The sequence below is a fragment of the Corticium candelabrum genome, chromosome 9 (assembly GCF_963422355.1).
Source record: "Corticium candelabrum chromosome 9, ooCorCand1.1, whole genome shotgun sequence".
NCBI classification, from domain to species: Eukaryota; Metazoa; Porifera; class Homoscleromorpha; order Homosclerophorida; family Plakinidae; genus Corticium; species Corticium candelabrum.
The window spans coordinates 645,561-663,650 of NC_085093.1; the positions used below are offsets into that span (position 1 = coordinate 645,561).

General features: G+C 40.1%; 5 protein-coding genes and 1 long non-coding RNA gene across 11 annotated transcripts in view; 1 reads left to right on the forward strand and 5 right to left on the reverse strand.

Annotated features, from left to right (window-relative positions):
- Window positions 1–525, reverse strand: part of LOC134184282 (AP-5 complex subunit zeta-1-like) — an 8,454-nt gene extending 7,929 nt beyond the window's left edge. The window contains exons 1-2 of the mRNA XM_062651929.1: window positions 462–525; window positions 255–392 (exon numbers count right to left, since the gene is read on the reverse strand). Coding sequence (XP_062507913.1) covers window positions 255–392; window positions 462–496 — 173 coding nt within the window. The 5' untranslated portion in view covers window positions 497–525. The remainder of the gene's footprint in view (window positions 1–254; window positions 393–461) is intronic.
- Window positions 526–765: 240 nt separating this feature from the next.
- LOC134184612 (probable alpha-galactosidase) lies at window positions 766–3,729 on the reverse strand. Its single transcript, XM_062652348.1, has 13 exons — window positions 3,515–3,729; window positions 3,359–3,454; window positions 3,246–3,271; window positions 2,908–3,005; window positions 2,698–2,851; window positions 2,522–2,634; window positions 2,135–2,177; window positions 1,923–2,064; window positions 1,754–1,860; window positions 1,539–1,682; window positions 1,287–1,461; window positions 1,024–1,221; window positions 766–965 (listed from the first exon to the last, which is right to left on the reverse strand). The coding sequence occupies exons 1-13, from the start codon at window positions 3,725–3,727 to the stop codon at window positions 876–878; spliced, it is 1,599 nt and encodes a 532-aa protein (XP_062508332.1). The 5' UTR covers window positions 3,728–3,729; the 3' UTR covers window positions 766–875.
- A 598-nt stretch (window positions 3,730–4,327) lies between these two features.
- Window positions 4,328–6,134, reverse strand: LOC134184299 (iduronate 2-sulfatase-like). Its single transcript, XM_062651953.1, has one exon. The coding sequence runs from the start codon at window positions 6,070–6,072 to the stop codon at window positions 4,579–4,581; it is 1,494 nt and encodes a 497-aa protein (XP_062507937.1). The 5' UTR covers window positions 6,073–6,134; the 3' UTR covers window positions 4,328–4,578.
- Window positions 6,135–6,518: 384 nt separating this feature from the next.
- On the reverse strand, window positions 6,519–8,253 carry LOC134184361 (iduronate 2-sulfatase-like). The gene has a single exon (XM_062652037.1). It carries the CDS (start codon window positions 8,199–8,201, stop codon window positions 6,708–6,710), a length of 1,494 nt encoding a protein of 497 aa, XP_062508021.1. The 5' UTR covers window positions 8,202–8,253; the 3' UTR covers window positions 6,519–6,707.
- Window positions 8,254–9,018: 765 nt separating this feature from the next.
- LOC134184799 (uncharacterized) lies at window positions 9,019–10,697 on the forward strand. Of its 3 annotated transcripts, none has more exons than XR_009970689.1 (6): window positions 9,019–9,128; window positions 9,203–9,277; window positions 10,020–10,078; window positions 10,272–10,393; window positions 10,461–10,555; window positions 10,623–10,697. It is a non-coding gene; the product is annotated as an uncharacterized LOC134184799 (long non-coding RNA). The 3 variants fall into 3 exon arrangements; XR_009970690.1 differs by having other exon boundaries at window positions 10,461–10,559; window positions 10,623–10,692; XR_009970688.1 differs by having other exon boundaries at window positions 10,461–10,687.
- Window positions 10,698–10,944: 247 nt separating this feature from the next.
- LOC134184261 (diphthine methyltransferase-like) overlaps window positions 10,945–18,090 on the reverse strand; it is an 11,013-nt gene continuing 3,867 nt past the window's right edge. Inside the window, exons 1-3 of one of the 4 annotated variants that reach the window (XR_009970637.1) lie at window positions 17,624–18,073; window positions 11,848–11,963; window positions 10,945–11,185 (exon numbers count right to left, since the gene is read on the reverse strand). The gene's annotated coding sequence lies outside the window, so the exon portion shown is untranslated. Of the gene's footprint in view, window positions 11,186–11,847; window positions 11,964–17,314; window positions 17,333–17,623; window positions 18,075–18,090 lie in introns of those variants that run through there. The other 3 variants (XR_009970638.1, XR_009970636.1, XM_062651906.1) reach the window with 3 other exon arrangements.

Consider the following 18,090-nt stretch of genomic DNA (forward strand, 5'->3'; position numbering starts at 1 on the left):
TCCAGTTACAAACAAAATTTATAGTCAGTGTCCCATCAACCATCAACCTTAACAATAAAATCAATGCTAAATTATTAATCTATTACACTAATGTATTACATAAAATTATATTTCATAAATTTATTAAATTTAGAAAGCATTACATGCTTCAGTACATGTAATTAGAAAGTTGCATGCAGTGTTGTGTCTGTTTGTCACTGAGCAACACTGAACTTTCTAAGTACTGTAATTGAGCTTGTTTTTCATCCGCTTACTTTAGGTTCTTCCGAGTGGCATGTAACAAAACGTACAGTTGTCTCAAAACTTTCACAAAGTCTTTGCCTCGTTCGCCTGACTGCAAAAGAGAGAGCACGCCACTCAGAAAGTCGTGAAGTTCGGGACCTTTCAGACTTCTAATAAATATACAAATTACAAATAAAAAACAAGTGATATACAAACATTGCGGCTATAGATGTATGTACCTTGCTTGTTGATAAACCTTGTCTTCACTGGACATTTTAGCTGATGAGTAGACTTTGGAGTTCAGAGCGTGGGGCGTGTTGGCGCATCTTTGTGGGATGGTGTAGAACTCTTTTAGACTTGAATTAAAGTTTCGTACGACTTAAGTATCGTGTGTGTGTGTGTGTGTGTGTGTGTGTGTGTGTGTGTGTGTGTGTGTGTGTGTGTGTGTGTGTGTGTGTGTGTGTGTCAAAGTGTATGTTTGTGGGTGCGTGCGTGCGTGCGTGCGTACGTGCGTGCATAGACAAATGTGCTATTTTGCATCAGTACATCAGTAACATTGTTGATGCTGCAACACTGACACTCGAACCATTAAAATGAGAAATTAGAAAGCACACTGATCGTCCATACAAATGTCACAAACAGAAAGGCTGCAATTAAAGTCTTGTTAATTTAATCATTACAGAACCACCATCAGCAGGCACATTCATTGCAGTGAAACCTCCTCCTGTTGTAGTGCCATTCTCCTGGAATCAACATCACAGTTGACACAACACCTCTCCTATCATTAATTCATATATTTACTGTGTGCATCCACAGATCTGTCACTGAGAGTTTAGTGCTGCTGTCAAATCCTGTGGAAGTAAAGCACGTGGCATCACACGTAATGTTGGCTGCTGATGTTCCTGCATTGAGAAAAACCAACGCCCAAGAACCATCTGCAAGCTCCCTACCCCATACGTTAGTTCCACCTGAAGATATCTCGGGGTTGCCATCAAGACACTGTTGATAACATGTGAAAGTGACCTACAAGTATTACGTACAATTTACCGACTGTAAATCCTTGCCATTTTATTAGGCGTCACGAATGTCTCTGTTTCATTGCTGTACGACCATTTCTGTGATGGTTGGTCTGGTTGACACTTTTGAAGACTGATGGTGTTGTCAGAGTTGACGGTTGCACAGCTGTTTGTCAGTTGTGATATCAACTGACCAGAATTCGTTAATGTCCACAACTCATTCCTAGTATACACCACATGTACAATAGGTATAAGTAATGTTGACATCCGAATAAAGTGTGGGGATCGAGTGATTCCTACTTATAGCAACTCGCACCACAACAGGTACCTCCTGACTTCACACAGTGGTAGTATATAACATCAGTGCCGCAATTATTGACATTCAAACACTTTTCCTCGTTCCCAGTAAACACCATTCCAATAAGGTCTGTATCCCACACCCATCTACCACATTAAGTAAACACAGCAAGACTGTCAATTATAATGACATGCGTAATTTTGTATATACAGCTTACAGCTGAGAAGTTGAAGACGAGTTGCATGGTGCCACATGAGCAGGTGGAAGAGTTTGAGATGATAAATCGGTGCCAGCCAGACGAATTCCTTGTCGACCAATCGGGTCCTACAAAATCCTACGTTAACTTACCACATTATTAAAGATAAACTGCAGGTTTGTAGCGTTGCCTGATTAACTGCAATGACGTCCTTGTTTGAGTAGGTTTCAACAGCAAAAGAAGATATTTTCCTCACATTTGAGCTGAGAAGAAGTGGTGATGCCATCACAGCCCACATGTTAAACTGAGTCCTTTGCTGCATTTCAGTAATTCTTCGAAAAGAAATTCCAATAGCCAATATAATAGTATCCATTGTTATGTTGCTAATTGTTTCAATAAAACCTGAGACTGCCAGTGTAAGTTGCTCCCAGCAACAGACATGGATCTGAAAAGTGTTTATGTCAAATAGAGTGTAACCACAATTATCAGTCAATTAATTGATTAAATAATGCAACTGGTGTCCATATGTCTGTTCATCTGTCTGTCTGTTTGTCTGTCTATCTCTGTGTCTGTCTGTTAGTCTGTCTATATGTCTGTCTATTTGTTTGTCTATCTTTATGTCTGTCTGTCTGTCTGTCTGTCTGTCTGTCCATCTGTCTGTTTCCATGTCTGTCTGTTTGTCTTTGTCCATTACAGGAGAAGGATGCCAAGTCATTGGTACGCAATGCAATAGCAGCCAGAGTTTTCAATGTTATAACTACAAACATTTAACTGCATCAGTGTACACACCATTCCATCCTCCTGGACCAGCATAATTGGCTAAATTTGCATTGATATCAATATTCTTCAATATTGCTCCCCAATTGCTGTCATCAGGCCCAATTCGCCAACTATTAGCCAAACTAAAAAATTAAATTATTTTACATTCCCGCATACCAACAAAACAATAACAGTCAATGACTCGCCTGTAGCCAATAGGAGCATACCAACGATTCCAGCCACACAGGGAATAGTAAATAGGCCTGCCTGTAGCATTCAATGAATCTCGCATTTTTGCGTACTGTGTGAATGCAGATTCGCGATCTCCTGAAGCATGACAGGAGTCCTCTTTGACGTAGTCTAAAATCAATCCAATCAAAGGAACTCCATGACACTAACTCCTGTCATCATCTTACCTACTCCCCAGTATGCATAAGTCTTAGCATCAATTTCTTCATGATCTTGACTGCCAGGTCGACCACCACACGTTGCAGTTCCACGGTCAGTGTAAACCCTAAAGATGATAATTTAAAATGCTAATTATTAAACATAATTAATTAAAATGGTAATTATTAAACATAACATTAAAATACTAATTATTAAACATAAAATTAAAATGCTAATTATTAAACATAAAATTAACATGCTAATTATTAAACATAATTAATTAAAATGGTAATTAAAATTTACTTAATTAAAAATGGTAATTCCTTTTTAATTAAAATGACAAATGACATAAGCTGTGACGACGTACCCAAACTTTAATCCTTTAGAGTGAATCTACAATATCAGTAAATCAAACCACCACATCAATATAAACATGTCCATACATACATACATACATTGCAGCAGTTTATTTATACTCACGTAGTCTGCAAGAGCTTTCATGCCGCTGGGAAATCGTTTACTGTCCGGATAGACGGTACCATTGCTGTAACGTCCACTTGCCCAGCAATCATCAAGCTGTCGACGCACAGACATAAGTGCAAAACTTAGAGGCAACGGCAAACGAGTCGACTTTACATTTATGTAAACGTATCCCAGTCTGCTGAGTCCGCTGTTGACCAGAGAATCAGCCGTAGCCATCACGTTTGTCTCGTTTAGAGAACCGCTACAACCGAAGTCGTACCAAGAGTTGTAGCCCATGGCGGGAGTTGTTCCAAGTCCATTGTCCAGAGCCAACGTTGTGTGTAAGAAAAGATGGCAAACGAGTACAAACGAGATAGCACCACCCATTCTATAGCTCCTATCCTAATTGTCACGTGCTGTTAGGGCTATGTAGCACTTGGAGATGCAAATCTCAATGCCGTTTTTACTAAGTTCGAGTTTATTCCCACAGCGTCTCAATCCATTTTGAACCGATCTCGAATTTCGTACACGAGTGTGCAAGTCTGAAGCTTAATTAATAGAGGCCTATGTCTCATTGTCCATGTTAACTGTCAATAACTGTTATATGTTTATGTGAGACATTGCTGGCAATATCGCTCCCGTTATACTACTACACATTGTTGTTGCACTATGCTCTTTCTAAGCTGTGTGTGTGTGTGTGTGTGTGTGTGTGTGTGTGTGTGTGTGTGTGTGTGTGTGTGTGTGTGTGTGTGTGTGAGTGTGTGTGTGTGTGTGTGTGTGTGTGTGTGTGTGTGTGTGTGCGCGTGTTAGTGTGTGTGTGTGTGTGTGTGTGTGTGTGTGTGTGTGTGTGTGTGTGTGTGGTGTGGTGTGTGTGTGTGTGTGTGTGTGTGTGTGTGTGTGTGTGTGTGTGTGTGTGTGTGTGTGTGTGTGTGTGTGTGATAATTTGATTTCAAAACACTGCCATCTAAATGTTTCCATTTTGAGTGTTATTGCGCAAGTCAAAGTGTGTCATATGTCTACATACTAAGCAACAGACTGTATTAAATCAAGCTTGCAAATTTTCCAATTACTAATAACCACTCATCTATCTGTCGACGAAAGAATTTCTACATGCAGCACATCTAGCTAACACGCACTGAGTCAAGCCATTCAACGTTACCAAACAAGTTGCAGCGGCAGGAAATTGGTAAACTTGCAATTGTAGACAAACAAACATTTGAGAAAACAAGCAGGCAACGTCAATGGGAGAAACTCTCTCTTAACATTTTGCTAAGCTCTTTTGCAACTTCTTCTTCTTTCTCCGCCACATTTTCGTTCTCAAAAGCGTCAAAGTCATTCTCCTCGTCTCCTTGGTGATCATACAGTTCCTTTCCGATAACATTCTCCCAATTCGGTTGAAGTTTCTTTCCATTCCATTCAACCCATTCTGTGTAACGATACCGATCAGTTCTAATACTATAACCCATGTATTCAAAATCGGTTCTTTTCACTCCCCCACAATTATCCGCTCCAGTCTTAACATTCCCACAACGAGGATACTGTGTTAAGGAAACATTCTTCACAGATTTTGTTGAATCTTTGAATAAAGGAGCAAGTGACTTTCCTTCCAAATTCTCTTGACAAGGTGGTAGTCCTGCCAACTCCACCAACGTTGGAAACACATCTACCAATTCAACCAGTGATGAAGTCTTCTTGCCTGCAGCAGCCTCATATCCAGGAGCGCGAATCATAAAGGGCACACGAGCTGCCAACTCAAAATTTGTCTGTTTACACCATTCATTGTGTTCACCAAGCTGCCAGCCATGATCTGCATGAAATGCTACTATGGTATCGTTAGACAAACCAAGACTGTCCAATTCACGCAGAACCTCCCCGACTAGAGAGTCCATGTAGCTCACAGCTGAGTAGTACCCTTGTCTCAAATGTTGCTGTACTTCTACTGGATAAGGAACAGAAATGTTATGTTCATACTTGTGAAGATCTGTATAGCGAGAAGGAGGAATACAAGTATGATATGCAACTGTTGGCATACCAGCAGGTGTCATAAGATGTTTAGCGACTGTTATATTTGACGCATTTGGGTAATGCTGTAAAAATTCTTGTGGAAAACGCCAAGAAAGATGAGGCTTGTGGAATCCGATTCCAAGAAAAAATGGCGTGTCTCTATGTTGAGCTGCATAGTGCATGTGCTGCATCATAATAGCCGTCGAGTTCATGTCAGTAAAGTTGTAAGTCTCACGAGAAAGAGGACACGAGCTGGTGTGATTAGGACATCCTTGAGGATTCCCCCAGTAGTAAGGAAATTGTTTGAGATCAGACCATGATGGTGGATCATTATCAGGAGGAAGGTTTTTGTGATAGAGTTTGCCTACACCCGACGAGAAATATCCATGATTCTTAAAGTACTGTGGCATGGAAGACCAATTAAGTCCCACGCCTGCTTCACGAAAGTGATCTATAAAATTCCAAGCTTTTGTGGTATCTGGTCGTCTTCCCGTCATAAACGAGTTTCGAGAAGGAGCACACACAGCCTGCTGGCAGTAAGCTCTCTCAAACACCAACGATTGGCTGGCAAGCTTGTCAATATTAGGTGTGTACATCTCACTTTGACCGTAAGCACCAAGCTGAGGACGAAGATCATCCACAACGATGTAGAGAACGTTCTTCAGATCAGACGCTTCCGTCAAGAGACCAAAACAGTAGACATGGACCAGCAAGAGAGCGAAGTGCATTTTACAACTTTCACCCTGCAACGTTGTACAGTAGAGCTACTCACCATACAACAGCTAGAGCCTCGTTTCCAAACTCTCGCGTGACCGTGTCCGGTCCCGTATCGGTATCACCTACAAAAGCTCTCGTGAACTCAAGAGTCAGCAGTACAGAGAAGTGGAGCACAACAAAGATAACGATAATATGGAACGAGACTACAAGAAACGTAGATCAAGAGCTTTAACAGCCAGGTGAACCAAATTGATCGCTAAGCATGACAGACAATTAAACGCGCGAGGGCATAAACAGGTAGACCATGCAACCCTCGATGCGCATGGACTCACTCCTATAGGAATGTTACTGGGAACATGACCACTAGAGTGTCCAACCAGTCATGTCTCCCTAGAGAAAGCTAGCTAGTCTCTAATTCTCCTTGATTGTAGGGGGAGTGACCTGACCGCGGCTGGACACACAGGGTGACGTTGATATAGGATGGACGCTTTCTAGATTGCTGTAACAAGTTTCTACATATTATAAAAAGATGCGCAACAAATTTGAACCACAAGGAGTGTCGCCTTTCCTGATGTTACCAAACAACAAACGTGCACTAAAATTAGAAATACGTAAACATGCAAGTTTTATAATTAGACGACAAGCGTCAATGGGAGAAACTCTCTCTTAACATTTTGCTAAGCTCTTTTGCAACTTCTTCTTCTTTCTCCGCCACATTTTCGTTCTCAAAAGCGTCAAAGTCATTCTCCTCGTCTCCTTGGTGATCATACAGTTCCTTTCCAATAACATTCTCCCAATTCGGTTGAAGTTTCTTTCCATTCCATTCAACCCATTCTGTGTAACGATACCGATCAGTTCTAATACTGTAACCCATGTATTCAAAATCTGTTCTTTTCACTCCAGCACATCTATCTGATCCAGTCTTAACATTCCCACAACGAGGATACTGTGTTAAGGAAACATTCTTCACAGATTTTGTTGGCTCTTTGAATAAAGGAGCAAGTGACTTTCCTTCCAAATTCTCTTGACAAGGTGGTAGTCCTGCCAACTCCACCAACGTTGGAAACACATCTACCAATTCAACCAGTGATGAAGTCTTCTTGCCTGCAGCAGCCTCATATCCAGGAGCGCGAATCATAAAGGGCACACGAGCTGCCAACTCAAAATTTGTCTGTTTACACCATTCATTGTGTTCACCAAGCTGCCAGCCATGATCTGCATGAAATGCTACTATGGTATCGTTAGACAAACCAAGACTGTCCAATTCACGCAGAACCTCCCCGACTAGAGAGTCCATGTAGCTCACAGCTGAGTAGTACCCTTGTCTCAAATGTTGCTGTACTTCTACTGGATAAGGAACAGAAATGTTATGTTCATACTTGTGAAGATCTGTATAGCGAGAAGGAGGAATACAAGTATGATATGCAACTGTTGGCATACCAGCAGGTGTCATAAGATGTTTAGCGACTGTTATATTTGACGCATTTGGGTAATGCTGTAAAAATTCTTGTGGAAAACGCCAAGAAAGATGAGGCTTGTGGAATCCGATTCCAAGAAAAAATGGCGTGTCTCTATGTTGAGCTGCATAGTGCATGTGCTGCATCATAATAGCCGTCGAGTTCATGTCAGTAAAGTTGTAAGTCTCACGAGAAAGAGGACACGAGCTGGTGTGATTAGGACATCCTTGAGGATTCCCCCAGTAGTAAGGAAATTGTTTGAGATCAGACCATGATGGTGGATCATTATCAGGAGGAAGGTTTTTGTGATAGAGTTTGCCTACACCCGACGAGAAATATCCATGATTCTTAAAGTACTGTGGCATGGAAGACCAATTAAGTCCCACGCCTGCTTCACGAAAGTGATCTATAAAATTCCAAGCTTTTGTGGTATCTGGTCGTCTTCCCGTCATGAACGAGTTTCGAGAAGGCGAACACACAGCCTGCTGGCAGTAAGCTCTCTCAAACACCAACGATTGACTGGCAAGCTTGTCAATATTAGGTGTGTACATCTCACTTTGACCGTAAGCACCAAGCTGAGGACGAAGATCATCCACAACGATGTAGAGAACGTTCTTCAGATCAGACGCTCCCGCCAAGAGATCAAAACAGTAGACATGGACCAGCAAGAGAGCGAAGCGCATTTTACAACTTTCACCCTGCAACGTTGTGGAGCTACTCACACAGATACCCAGATAACAGAGCCTCGTTTTCAAACTCTCGCGTGACTACGTCCGGTCCCGTATAACACTGGAAGAGCTCTCGTGAGCTTAGAAGTCAGTGCTGTAGTACGTGTTAGAGAAAAGCCGAACACACATGCAACATATGTATACACATACCATATGCAATTAATTAATTAAGGTCACAAGAATTTAAGACGAAACTATAAGATTCATCTAGAAGCTTTAGCTAGCAGCCAGAATCACTACACTGTCTATCTACTGACAGACACCGCACAAATTTACTAAAAATTGTACTACGACAAACAAATTCTTGTTTCCTCTATGGGCTAGCTGCTATAGTGTGTCAGTATACGTACGCAACACGGAGCAGACACGCATAAAAGACACGCGCGACTACTAGTAGAGTGCCAGGTGTATAGTACCGGCATGCTAATTAACACCAACGATAACAATGAGCGCACGCGCTGCATTCCAATTGTCCGTCCGTCCGTCTGTCTACACACTGCTGTAACTCTAGCGCATGCGCGCCTCGGGTTAATCAAGAAATTGCACCCAAACACCAAACAGAAGGCCTGGACTGGTCGAGTTATGTAGCAGTCTCCCGCAGCCGGTCTCTCGCTTATTGCGAGAAGAGCGAAAGAGAGCGGTAAGTTACAAACTATCACCTAGTCTCGCGTAGCCAGACCCTCCCCGCCTACATCCTACGCAAATTTTCTTTTTGGGTCCACTTCACACACACATCCCGGATATATAGCCCGGATAAGTTTAACTTGCACGTGCACAGTAGACCATTCTCACGTGCACAAATGGCTAGTAGTTCGATATGTGAGGTGTTATGCTGCCAGATCGTGGGAATTGCGCTTTCTCTGCGATCAGTTACCACACTGAGTAAGCAACAGTGGCTAGTGAAAGGAGAGCTCCAATATGGGGAATGTTGGTTGCTACAAACCGTTTTTTTGCAGAAATCGACTTTCTCGAGAAACAATTGACTCCAGAAAAAGCTTTTCGTGATGCAACTATTATACAAGACGGCAGAGGTTTGTACATTTTGCTAGTTAATTGATATTAGTTAATTAACTAATTATTAATTTATTAGAATACAGTATTTAGTAACATTAAAGCACAATTTATGTATTTATGATAGTATTTTTGAACCTTAAATGTGATTTAATAAATAGTAATTTATAATTTATAAGTATATATATATATATATATATATATATTAGAGAGAGAAATAATATTATATTTTATAACAAATTACTAACAGACAAAACCGGCATATCCCAAGCAACTACATCAGCATCTAACATTAACCTACTTTGTATCATGCGAGCATTAAATTTTCACAAATTAACAGACAGTTGTTGCATTACATTATATATATGGATAATGTGTGTTAGATACCCAGGTAGGTGGGTTTATATAAATATATGTGTTTCTAAATATATATAATATATATATATATATATATATATATATATATATATATATATATATATATATATATATACTAGTAACTATTGCAGAAGAACCCGTTTTTAATTAATCATGTACTCTGCTGTTACCACAATTAATTTGTTTGCATAAGAAATGTATAGCAAACAGGTAGGATCACAGGAAGCTGTTGATCTGCGCCATGGACAGTCTGTTGCCACAGAACACAGTTTTTCATTAGCCTAAAATAGAAGCAATCCATGATCCATTTTAACATAAAACAGGAATAACTTGTTCTGAACACTCATTCTGAAAACTCTAACTGCAATCTGTTTCTCTCTATAGATCAAGGAATATGAACAATCCAGGACATTTGTTGTTGTGAATTCAGTTAATATGTAGTGGTGAGCTAATATTTAGTGGTGGAAGTTTTGATTGATGTCTACAGTCAATGTTATTAATTAAATTTATATAGTAAATGTCGATTGATTATTGCAGTTAATATTTATTGATTTAATACATTTCATTTCTTTGATTAATTAACACAGTCAATATTGTAATAGAGTCAACGTAACTTCTTTATTCTGGTTGTTGCAGATTCTAGATGAGTAACCTGGATAACTTCCATTGTTGCACCTGCCAGAAGACGAATTACATGTGTGGTTTAGGCATAATTCACCTATGTTTCGATTAATTAACATTTTCTGGATCTCGATAAGGTACTTGCATGCAATGTCTCAGTTGTATGTACTGCACTTGTAAGTCAAAGAAGGTTTGAATTTTTAGTTCATCTTTCGAGATTCTCCACAGAGTTACACAGAAAGTGCCTTTTCTTCAGGGAGCTGCCATGACCAGTTTTCTGAAGAAATGAGTGCAACTAAGTTTGTATAGCTGCATTGCATTTTGACTCGTAGTGCTTTTAGTTATTGTACTTTGTACATTTGATAGATTATTTGCAGGATCTTTTGGGAGACCAGCCATGCTGAAAGAGATTTCTGAATAAATTTGCAACATGATGGTGTATCTATTTATATCTATAATGCTCACTTGAACGATCTGCCATTCATTGTGTCCCTGGCTGTTAGATTGGGAGTTGCTCTCGGATAGGGCTCCATATATGAGGGCTAGCTGTTACAGTAATTCTGGTTTCAAAACTTGATAAATACCAAAGGGCGGTGTTTCCTTACTATGATGAGATGGAGCAGTTGATGATGCGTATTCACAGTATCTTATACCATGCTCAAATTGACCACAAATAGAACTACGTATATACAAGCACAAAACATTATCATGTTACTTTGAGTCTTTCTTCAACATCTAGAGCGTACACTGTTATATCCAACTGGTAATGACTATAACTGGTTAAGATTGAGTTATGCGTATACAGCATTGTAAACTGGTAAACAAACGTCATAAATCTGGTAAGAAATGTCACAGCAGTCGCTAGATTTTGCTAGAGAGTACTTTGACATGTCATTCCCCGATCCACCTTCCAATATTCTTCACACATCCTATACACACAATGCAAAATATTAAGCATCTCATTCTTCAGGTAAATTTTTGAATCTCTTTCTACGCATTGTAGTGTTCTGTCTAAGTGACTAGATGATTTTAGTTAGCATTTCATGTCCCATTTAATTATGAGATTGTACATTACATGAACTAGTTACTTGTAATCACATGTACCACACATCCTTGCTAAGTACCTATAGCTAAAGCATGCTTCTTTTAAAGTGTGCCTACACTATCTTGTTTAGACAGTGTACATATTAACCAATATGCATGAGAATTTGTTCCTGTCCAGAATACTACAAATTATATTAGCTCACCACTACTCATGTTAACTGAATTCACAACTACAAATGTCGATTAGTAATACTCTGCCACCTAACTGCAGTAAAGTAATAAAAATACTTTGAGTAGAACAAGTTTGTTCCTTAATTTAATGTCCATACTCCTGTCTAAGTGGTGTCCTCCCACAGGTTATTCAAGAAGACAAGTGGTTCAACAAGGTCTGTCACATTCCTGACACTTTGAATCTTGAATTCTTGACTTGAGCAAGATACAGCAATTTCAACAAATTCTGTCAGACAAGCCAGCCTCTGCTGTGGCATTTGGTGACGTGACTACAGTAGCTACCAAATGCCTAGACTGGCATGTGACAGATGGCTACCTGATACACTGCTTGAAGGTATGGCATCGCTTCTCAATTGCTCATCACAAGATTGTCTTTGCCTTGTGCTATCCAAAGTTTGCTAATTCACGTTGAACACATCCATAGCATTAGCTCTGAACAACAGAAAGAAGATTAGACTTATATTCCTGATTGTCAACGTACAAATTGATGACTTAACGGGATCTTCTGTTGCATCAAATACATTGATGAGTGGGAATCACTGGACAGTGGTTGCTTTAGATTCAAATTCAAAAGCTTCCTTCTATGGTGACCCATTGAGATACCCAGTTCCTACCAACTTGTTGGTAGAACTAATACAAACACTGGACTACGTAAGCACTGCCTTAGGTGAAAGAGTGGATATTCACGATTTGATTCCTATGCATAGGCCGACATTTGAAAAGATCGAAAACACGCATGATCAAGGCATTGCAAAAATTTCCCAATACAAACATGTTCTTCTCTTTGTGGGGTTATTGCCTTTGTTTTTGTGGCAGTTGCAGCATTTTCTCCAGAGAATCTGTGGGCACACATCTGTTCACCACAGCTGTCCTTCTATGTGACAAAGCAAAACTCAAACTTTACCTTCAACCAGGGTTCTCCCCAGGATTTCAGGAAAGTGTAGCGCTAGCCCCTCCCTAAGACCACGCCCATCCAATAACGTCACGACAAAGTCCCAATTGCAATACTGATCTATTATCAATAGATTAGACTTGCTGCTGAAAATCGTCTATACTAGTTGTTGTTTACAGGTAGTCAGCTATCAGTAACCCATTAGTTGGAAGAGTACGAATTTAGCATGGACAGCTGTTGAAGTCAAGATATTGCTTTGACTTGCAACCATGCATTGACAAACCTGTTAACTAGTCTACTAAGTAGCAGTGCAAGCTTGCTAGATACACAATGTGACACAATTGAATGCATAAACACAATGACATACAATTTATTCGTAATCATTGCTTCAAACAGTGACTGAGTATATACCCTAAGGTTGCTGCTACGTTAGAGAGTAATAAGCAAAACTGTGTTCAATCTTACAAGCTGTCCACTATATAATGAAATTATGCTGACTCTGTTACAATATTGTAATGCATCTGTTCCTCTTGGAAACCCACTCCAGACATGCAGCGTTAAAGTCAAAGTCTTCTAAACAGGGACCTTCAATAGAGATAAACAGCAGCTGCACTGTGATTTTGTTGCTCAGACGGGGTTTCTCAGAGGTGTCTTTATTCTATTCAGTTCAGAAAAGCCCTCACAGTCAGCAGTGGAAGTACGGATTAGCTGGGCAATGACTGCAAGGTTACAAATGTTTGGAAACACCAAGGAAAGGTTCTCTTTCTTCACAATTGTAGCCATCACGTCTTGTTCTGTATAGCAAAGAATTTGCACTTTGAAGTGGCACAGCCGTTAGAATCTGACTGGAACTATTTTTGCAAAGTGGTCAATCAGCAGTCCTATTCAGTATTGGCTTTCTTCAAGCCGCCTACTTAGTAAGCAGGTTCTAAACATGCAAATTACATCATTAAGATTACGTTTCCTTCACATGCACTTGCTATCCCGTATTTGGAGCATATCTAGACAATCTCAAATCACTGATCTCTGAGAGTGAAGTAGAAATTCAAGCGTTGCGCAACGCTACGCTCAAACGCCCTGGGGAGAACCCTGCGTCAACCAAGCCCTTATACTCACTACCTGACGAATACCTTAGCAGTATGGCTGCTTTCTGATCAAATTAAAATTTCAAATATCCTAGATAAGTCCATATTAGCTGATGAAAACTTGCAGTCTCAGCAAATCCAAGCCACCACCTCAAGCAACCTGAACGCCAGAAGCTTTGCTTAAGTCTGAGTAAAACTTTCAAGACCAAAGTTTCAGGAGAAAATGTAACTCTTCAGCAGCTTCACCATGCAAAGCAACTACTGATTGGCCCTCCTGCTATATGCCTGACAAAGCAAACAAAGTTGGTAGAAAATTCACTCTCGCTAAGGCCGTTTCAGCTGGCAAGAGGAATCCTTTCTTTTCTAATGTAACCTGGTGCACTTCTAATGAGAGTCATTCACAGAGTACAAAAGCTGACAATGTCAGTGAAACCTCCATGTCTGTAGTAGAACAACGCTCAGTCTATGTGAAGAGATGCACTTTAAGCACAAACACACTTCAACAATTTCAAACTACCAGTGAAGCCAATCTAGAGCACCCACTTGATACCAAACAAGAATGCAAATCTGATTCAGGCCTCCCTACCAGTATTATACCCTTGCTCCCTCAGCGGTACAACTATTTTGTTGACTCATATTGTCAGCATGAATTGCAAAGTTTCCTAGGAGCTGAAACAAGCAACTTTACTCTAGAAGCATGGACAAGTGCCAATTGTGACACTGCAGCTGTCCAGTGGATTACACGTTTTGAAGAGGTTTCAAAAACTACCTATCAAATCAATACAGGTTTCAAAGCAAAAGGATGGCGGCTCCTTTTTAAAAACTGTTCGTCATTGTCATCATTACAGGAAACAAAAAACTGTGTCACAAATGTCCACAGAAAGGAAGTGCAAACTAAAGAAAACTACCATACATTGTTCCAAACAAGACAAAAAGTCAATGTGTCCTAGCACTTTAATAGTCAGGGTATACCCACCTGAGGCATCTAGAATCTCAGACCACCCTGAATATCTTGCCTTAACAATCACATACCACCCAATCCACAGTGGCCATGCGCTCAGCTTTAGGCCAGTCACAGAAGCTGTGAAAAAAGCAAAAATTAGTCTCTTTGAGTCTGGCAGCTCTGCTGCCTCTGCAAAACATGAATACTTGACCCAACTCCAACTGAAAAGTGATCCACGAGTAGTTGAGCACTCTTGCAGACAGAGCCATAACCCCAAATGTACGAGACATTCAACGCCTCTTTAGAAAATGGCGATCAGACAACATTGGACCAGAAGATGGAGAGGCTGTTTGAGCGACTGCTTGAGGAAGTACAACGATACAACAAGGAACATGAAAAAGAGGGTGGGCGAGTATTTCTTCAACCTTATGAAGCAGCAGCTGCAATGAACATGGATGAACCTAAACCAAAAACCAGAAAGACTGATGCCATGCCCTTCCTTTAGCTCTAGTCACTCCTCTCATGGCCAGAGTCCATGAAATGGTCACACAAAGTGCAAAGCTAGTCTTTTGTGACTCAACAGCCAGTCTTGATAACTTGAACACAGCTGTGTTCATACTTAGCTGCGGCACATCAGTAGGAGCTCTACCACTTGCTGCAGTTATGACATCCAGTGAAGATGCTGTTACCTTGTCAGCAGGGTTTACAGCACTGTGCCACATACTGCCCAAGTGTGCATTTTTTTGGAAAAGGCCCAAATCTTGGACCACTAGCATTACTGACAGATGAATGTGCAAGCGAACGGATTGCTCTAAAGAGTACATGGCCTCAAGCGGAATTGCACCTACATGTCTTTCATTCTTTACAAACTATATGAAGATGGCTTGGAGCACAAATTCTGGTATCTGTGGTACAGACAGAATTACCTGTATGGCACTAACAAAACAACTTGTTTATGCCCCAAGTGAGCAAGCATTGACTAAAATTAAACGTGAAGTAGACAAAAGCCCTTTTCAGACATTCAAAAAGAGACTAGGTGATTACTGGCAACAAAGGAAAGAATGGGCTGTGTGTTTCCGAAAGAACTTTCCCACACGAGGCAACTATACAACCATTATTCAGAGGCTAGCATACGCATCAGAAAAGACATCCTTTTCCAAAGGAATAAAGCTTGGAATGTAGTACAAATGTTCAATCTTCTCACACAGACTCGCAAACTGTATTACCAGCGACGTTTAATATCTGTTCCCACAAACAGATTAGATCATTTTGTCTCTACAAGATTTACTGTGACAGGAGTAAAAGCGTACACCATTCCATCTGACGACATTGTCGCATCAGATGACCCAGACGTTTACACTGTTGTGAGTCAGTCAGATAAGAATACAATGTGGTAGTAGACTTACAACTGGGTGAGTGCACCTGTCCCATCGAAATGCAACGTCAACCTTGCAAACACCAATTTGCAGCAGCAATGAAGTATCGCAAAAGCAGTGTCAAAACTATCCCAACTTATTCACCTCAAAGCCGTCAGCTTTTTGCAGCAGTGGCATTAGCACTACCAACCCATTTCCTTTTACAGTAGTGTCCACCAAAAAGCTGAAGAAGAACATCTAAAGTCTCTTCCATCAGTATGAACTGGTCTGACGAAGATATCAAATGTTCCTTTGAAAAAATTGCTCCTTGTTCCTGTGAAACAACTGAAGTGGCAACTGCAGCTGATGACAACATTGATTTTAGCAACATTTCAAAGAAATCAAGCACAACCAATTAACAGAGGAAGCTATGAAAAGTCAAGGGACGTCATTGAAAGAGTACTACAGGTCACTAAAGATATCAAGGACAGACTGCATGAAAGTCATGTCACAGACAGCTTCATAGCTGCAGTAGAAAAGGTTTTGTTCCAATTATTGAAAACTACAAGGCAAAGAAATCCACTCACCTGGTACACAGTAGCGACTGCTTTCTGCTCTACACATGTTTGGTAAAGAGGTGAGAGTCAGAAAACAAAAGAAAAAGATTCGAGTACAACCTATTGCTGTAGCTAGACGACACTTCAAGTCCTTTTCTACCCGTCCAGCATCAGCAGGACGTCCAAGTTTGTTCATGAAAGCCAAAACTACAACCGAAATATCCCCATACGAATCCACCAGAGAGCAAGGAGAAACCACAATCTGACAATAAGTTTGAAAACAAATACCCCTAATGCCATCTAAACTGTACAAGGATACAAGATTTTTTGAGTTGAGAAAACTGTTTATGTTAATATTCCTTGATATAAAGAGAGAAACAGATTGTAATTAGTGTTCAGAATGAGTGTTCAGAACAAGTCATTCCAGTTTTATGTCCAGCAAACTGTGCACCCACTAGGGAAATAGGCATCTCCATTGTGTGTGTTTTAATTTTATTGTTAAAATGGATCATGGATTGATTCTATGTATTGTAAGCTAATGAAAAACTGTGTTCTGTGGCAACAGACTGTCCGGATCAACAACTTCCTGTAATCCTGCCTGTTTGCCATACATTTCTTATGCAAACAAATTAATTTCAGTAACAGCAGAGTACATGATTAATAAACAGGTTCTTCCGCAATAGTTACTAGTATATACAGTAGTGGACAAAAGTATTTGCCGGGTAGTTTTTGTTGTTGATTTTTCATCATATTCTGGACTACAGAATGGAAATAAGTGCTGATATGAGCATAAATTGATAAGTTAGTTTGTTTTCAAAGGTTGTAATATTGTTTGCATTGAATATGCTTTGATAAGTTGTAATGTAAACTTAATTAATCTGTTTTAACTAGGTTGTAACAATAATCTTAATTAAATTGCAACAACCAACTGATTTAGACTCAATTCTGTACCAATTAGTCTTGATTTTCCTATTGCATGACAAACATTGACCAAGAAGTCGCTTTATTAATATTTTGTGCTTCCACCCAAACACAAACATCCTGAAAACCCTTGAAATCTCTTGCCTGGCAAATACTTTGTCCACTACTGTATATATATACACACATAAATTATAAATTACTATTTATTAAATCACATTGAAGGTTCAAAATACTACCATAAATACATAAATTGTGCTTTAATGTTACTAAATACTGTATTCTAATAAATTAATAATTAGTTAATTAACTAATATCAATTAACTAACAAAATGTACAAACCTCTGCCGTCTTGTATAATAGTTGCATCACGAAAAGCTTTTCTGGAGTCAAATGTTTCTCGAGAAAGTCGATTTCTGCAAAGAAAACGGTTTGTAGCAACCAACATTCCCCATATTGGGGCTCTCCTTTCACTAGCCACTGCTGTTTACGGAGTGTGGTAACTGCTCGCAGAGAAAGCGCAATTCCCACGATCTGTCAGCATAACAACACATTTCGAACTACTAAATCATGCATGATCCAACATGCGTGCACGTGAGAATGGTCTACCGTGCACGTGTAAGTTAAACTTATCCGGGCTATATATCCGGGATGTGTGTGTGTGAAGTGGACCCCAAAAAAATTTGCCATCCTGCATCTAATCAGGAAGGGTCTGGCTAAGCGAGACAACGATCACCGTTGAATGTCGCCTTCCCGACGTCGACAATGAACGCTCTCAAAGCTTCGTGTAAATTGGCTTTTCGCTGGCG

What these genes read in the sequence shown, in the direction of transcription:
- LOC134184361 (XM_062652037.1), bottom strand. Translation starts at nt 8,201, where the DNA reads ATGCGCTTCGCTCTCTTGCTGGTCCATGTCTACTGTTTTGATCTCTTG.
- LOC134184299 (XM_062651953.1), bottom strand. Translation starts at nt 6,072, where the DNA reads ATGCACTTCGCTCTCTTGCTGGTCCATGTCTACTGTTTTGGTCTCTTG.
- LOC134184612 (XM_062652348.1), bottom strand. Translation starts at nt 3,727, where the DNA reads ATGGGTGGTGCTATCTCGTTTGTACTCGTTTGCCATCTTTTCTTACAC. An exon ending in TGAAAGCTCTTGCAGACTAC is followed by an intron (nt 3,272 to 3,358) that starts GTGAGTATAAAT and finishes CTGATATTGTAG; the next exon opens with ATTCACTCTAAAGGATTAAA. An exon ending in CAGATCTGTGGATGCACACA is followed by an intron (nt 966 to 1,023) that starts GTAAATATATGA and finishes TGTTGATTCCAG; the next exon opens with GAGAATGGCACTACAACAGG.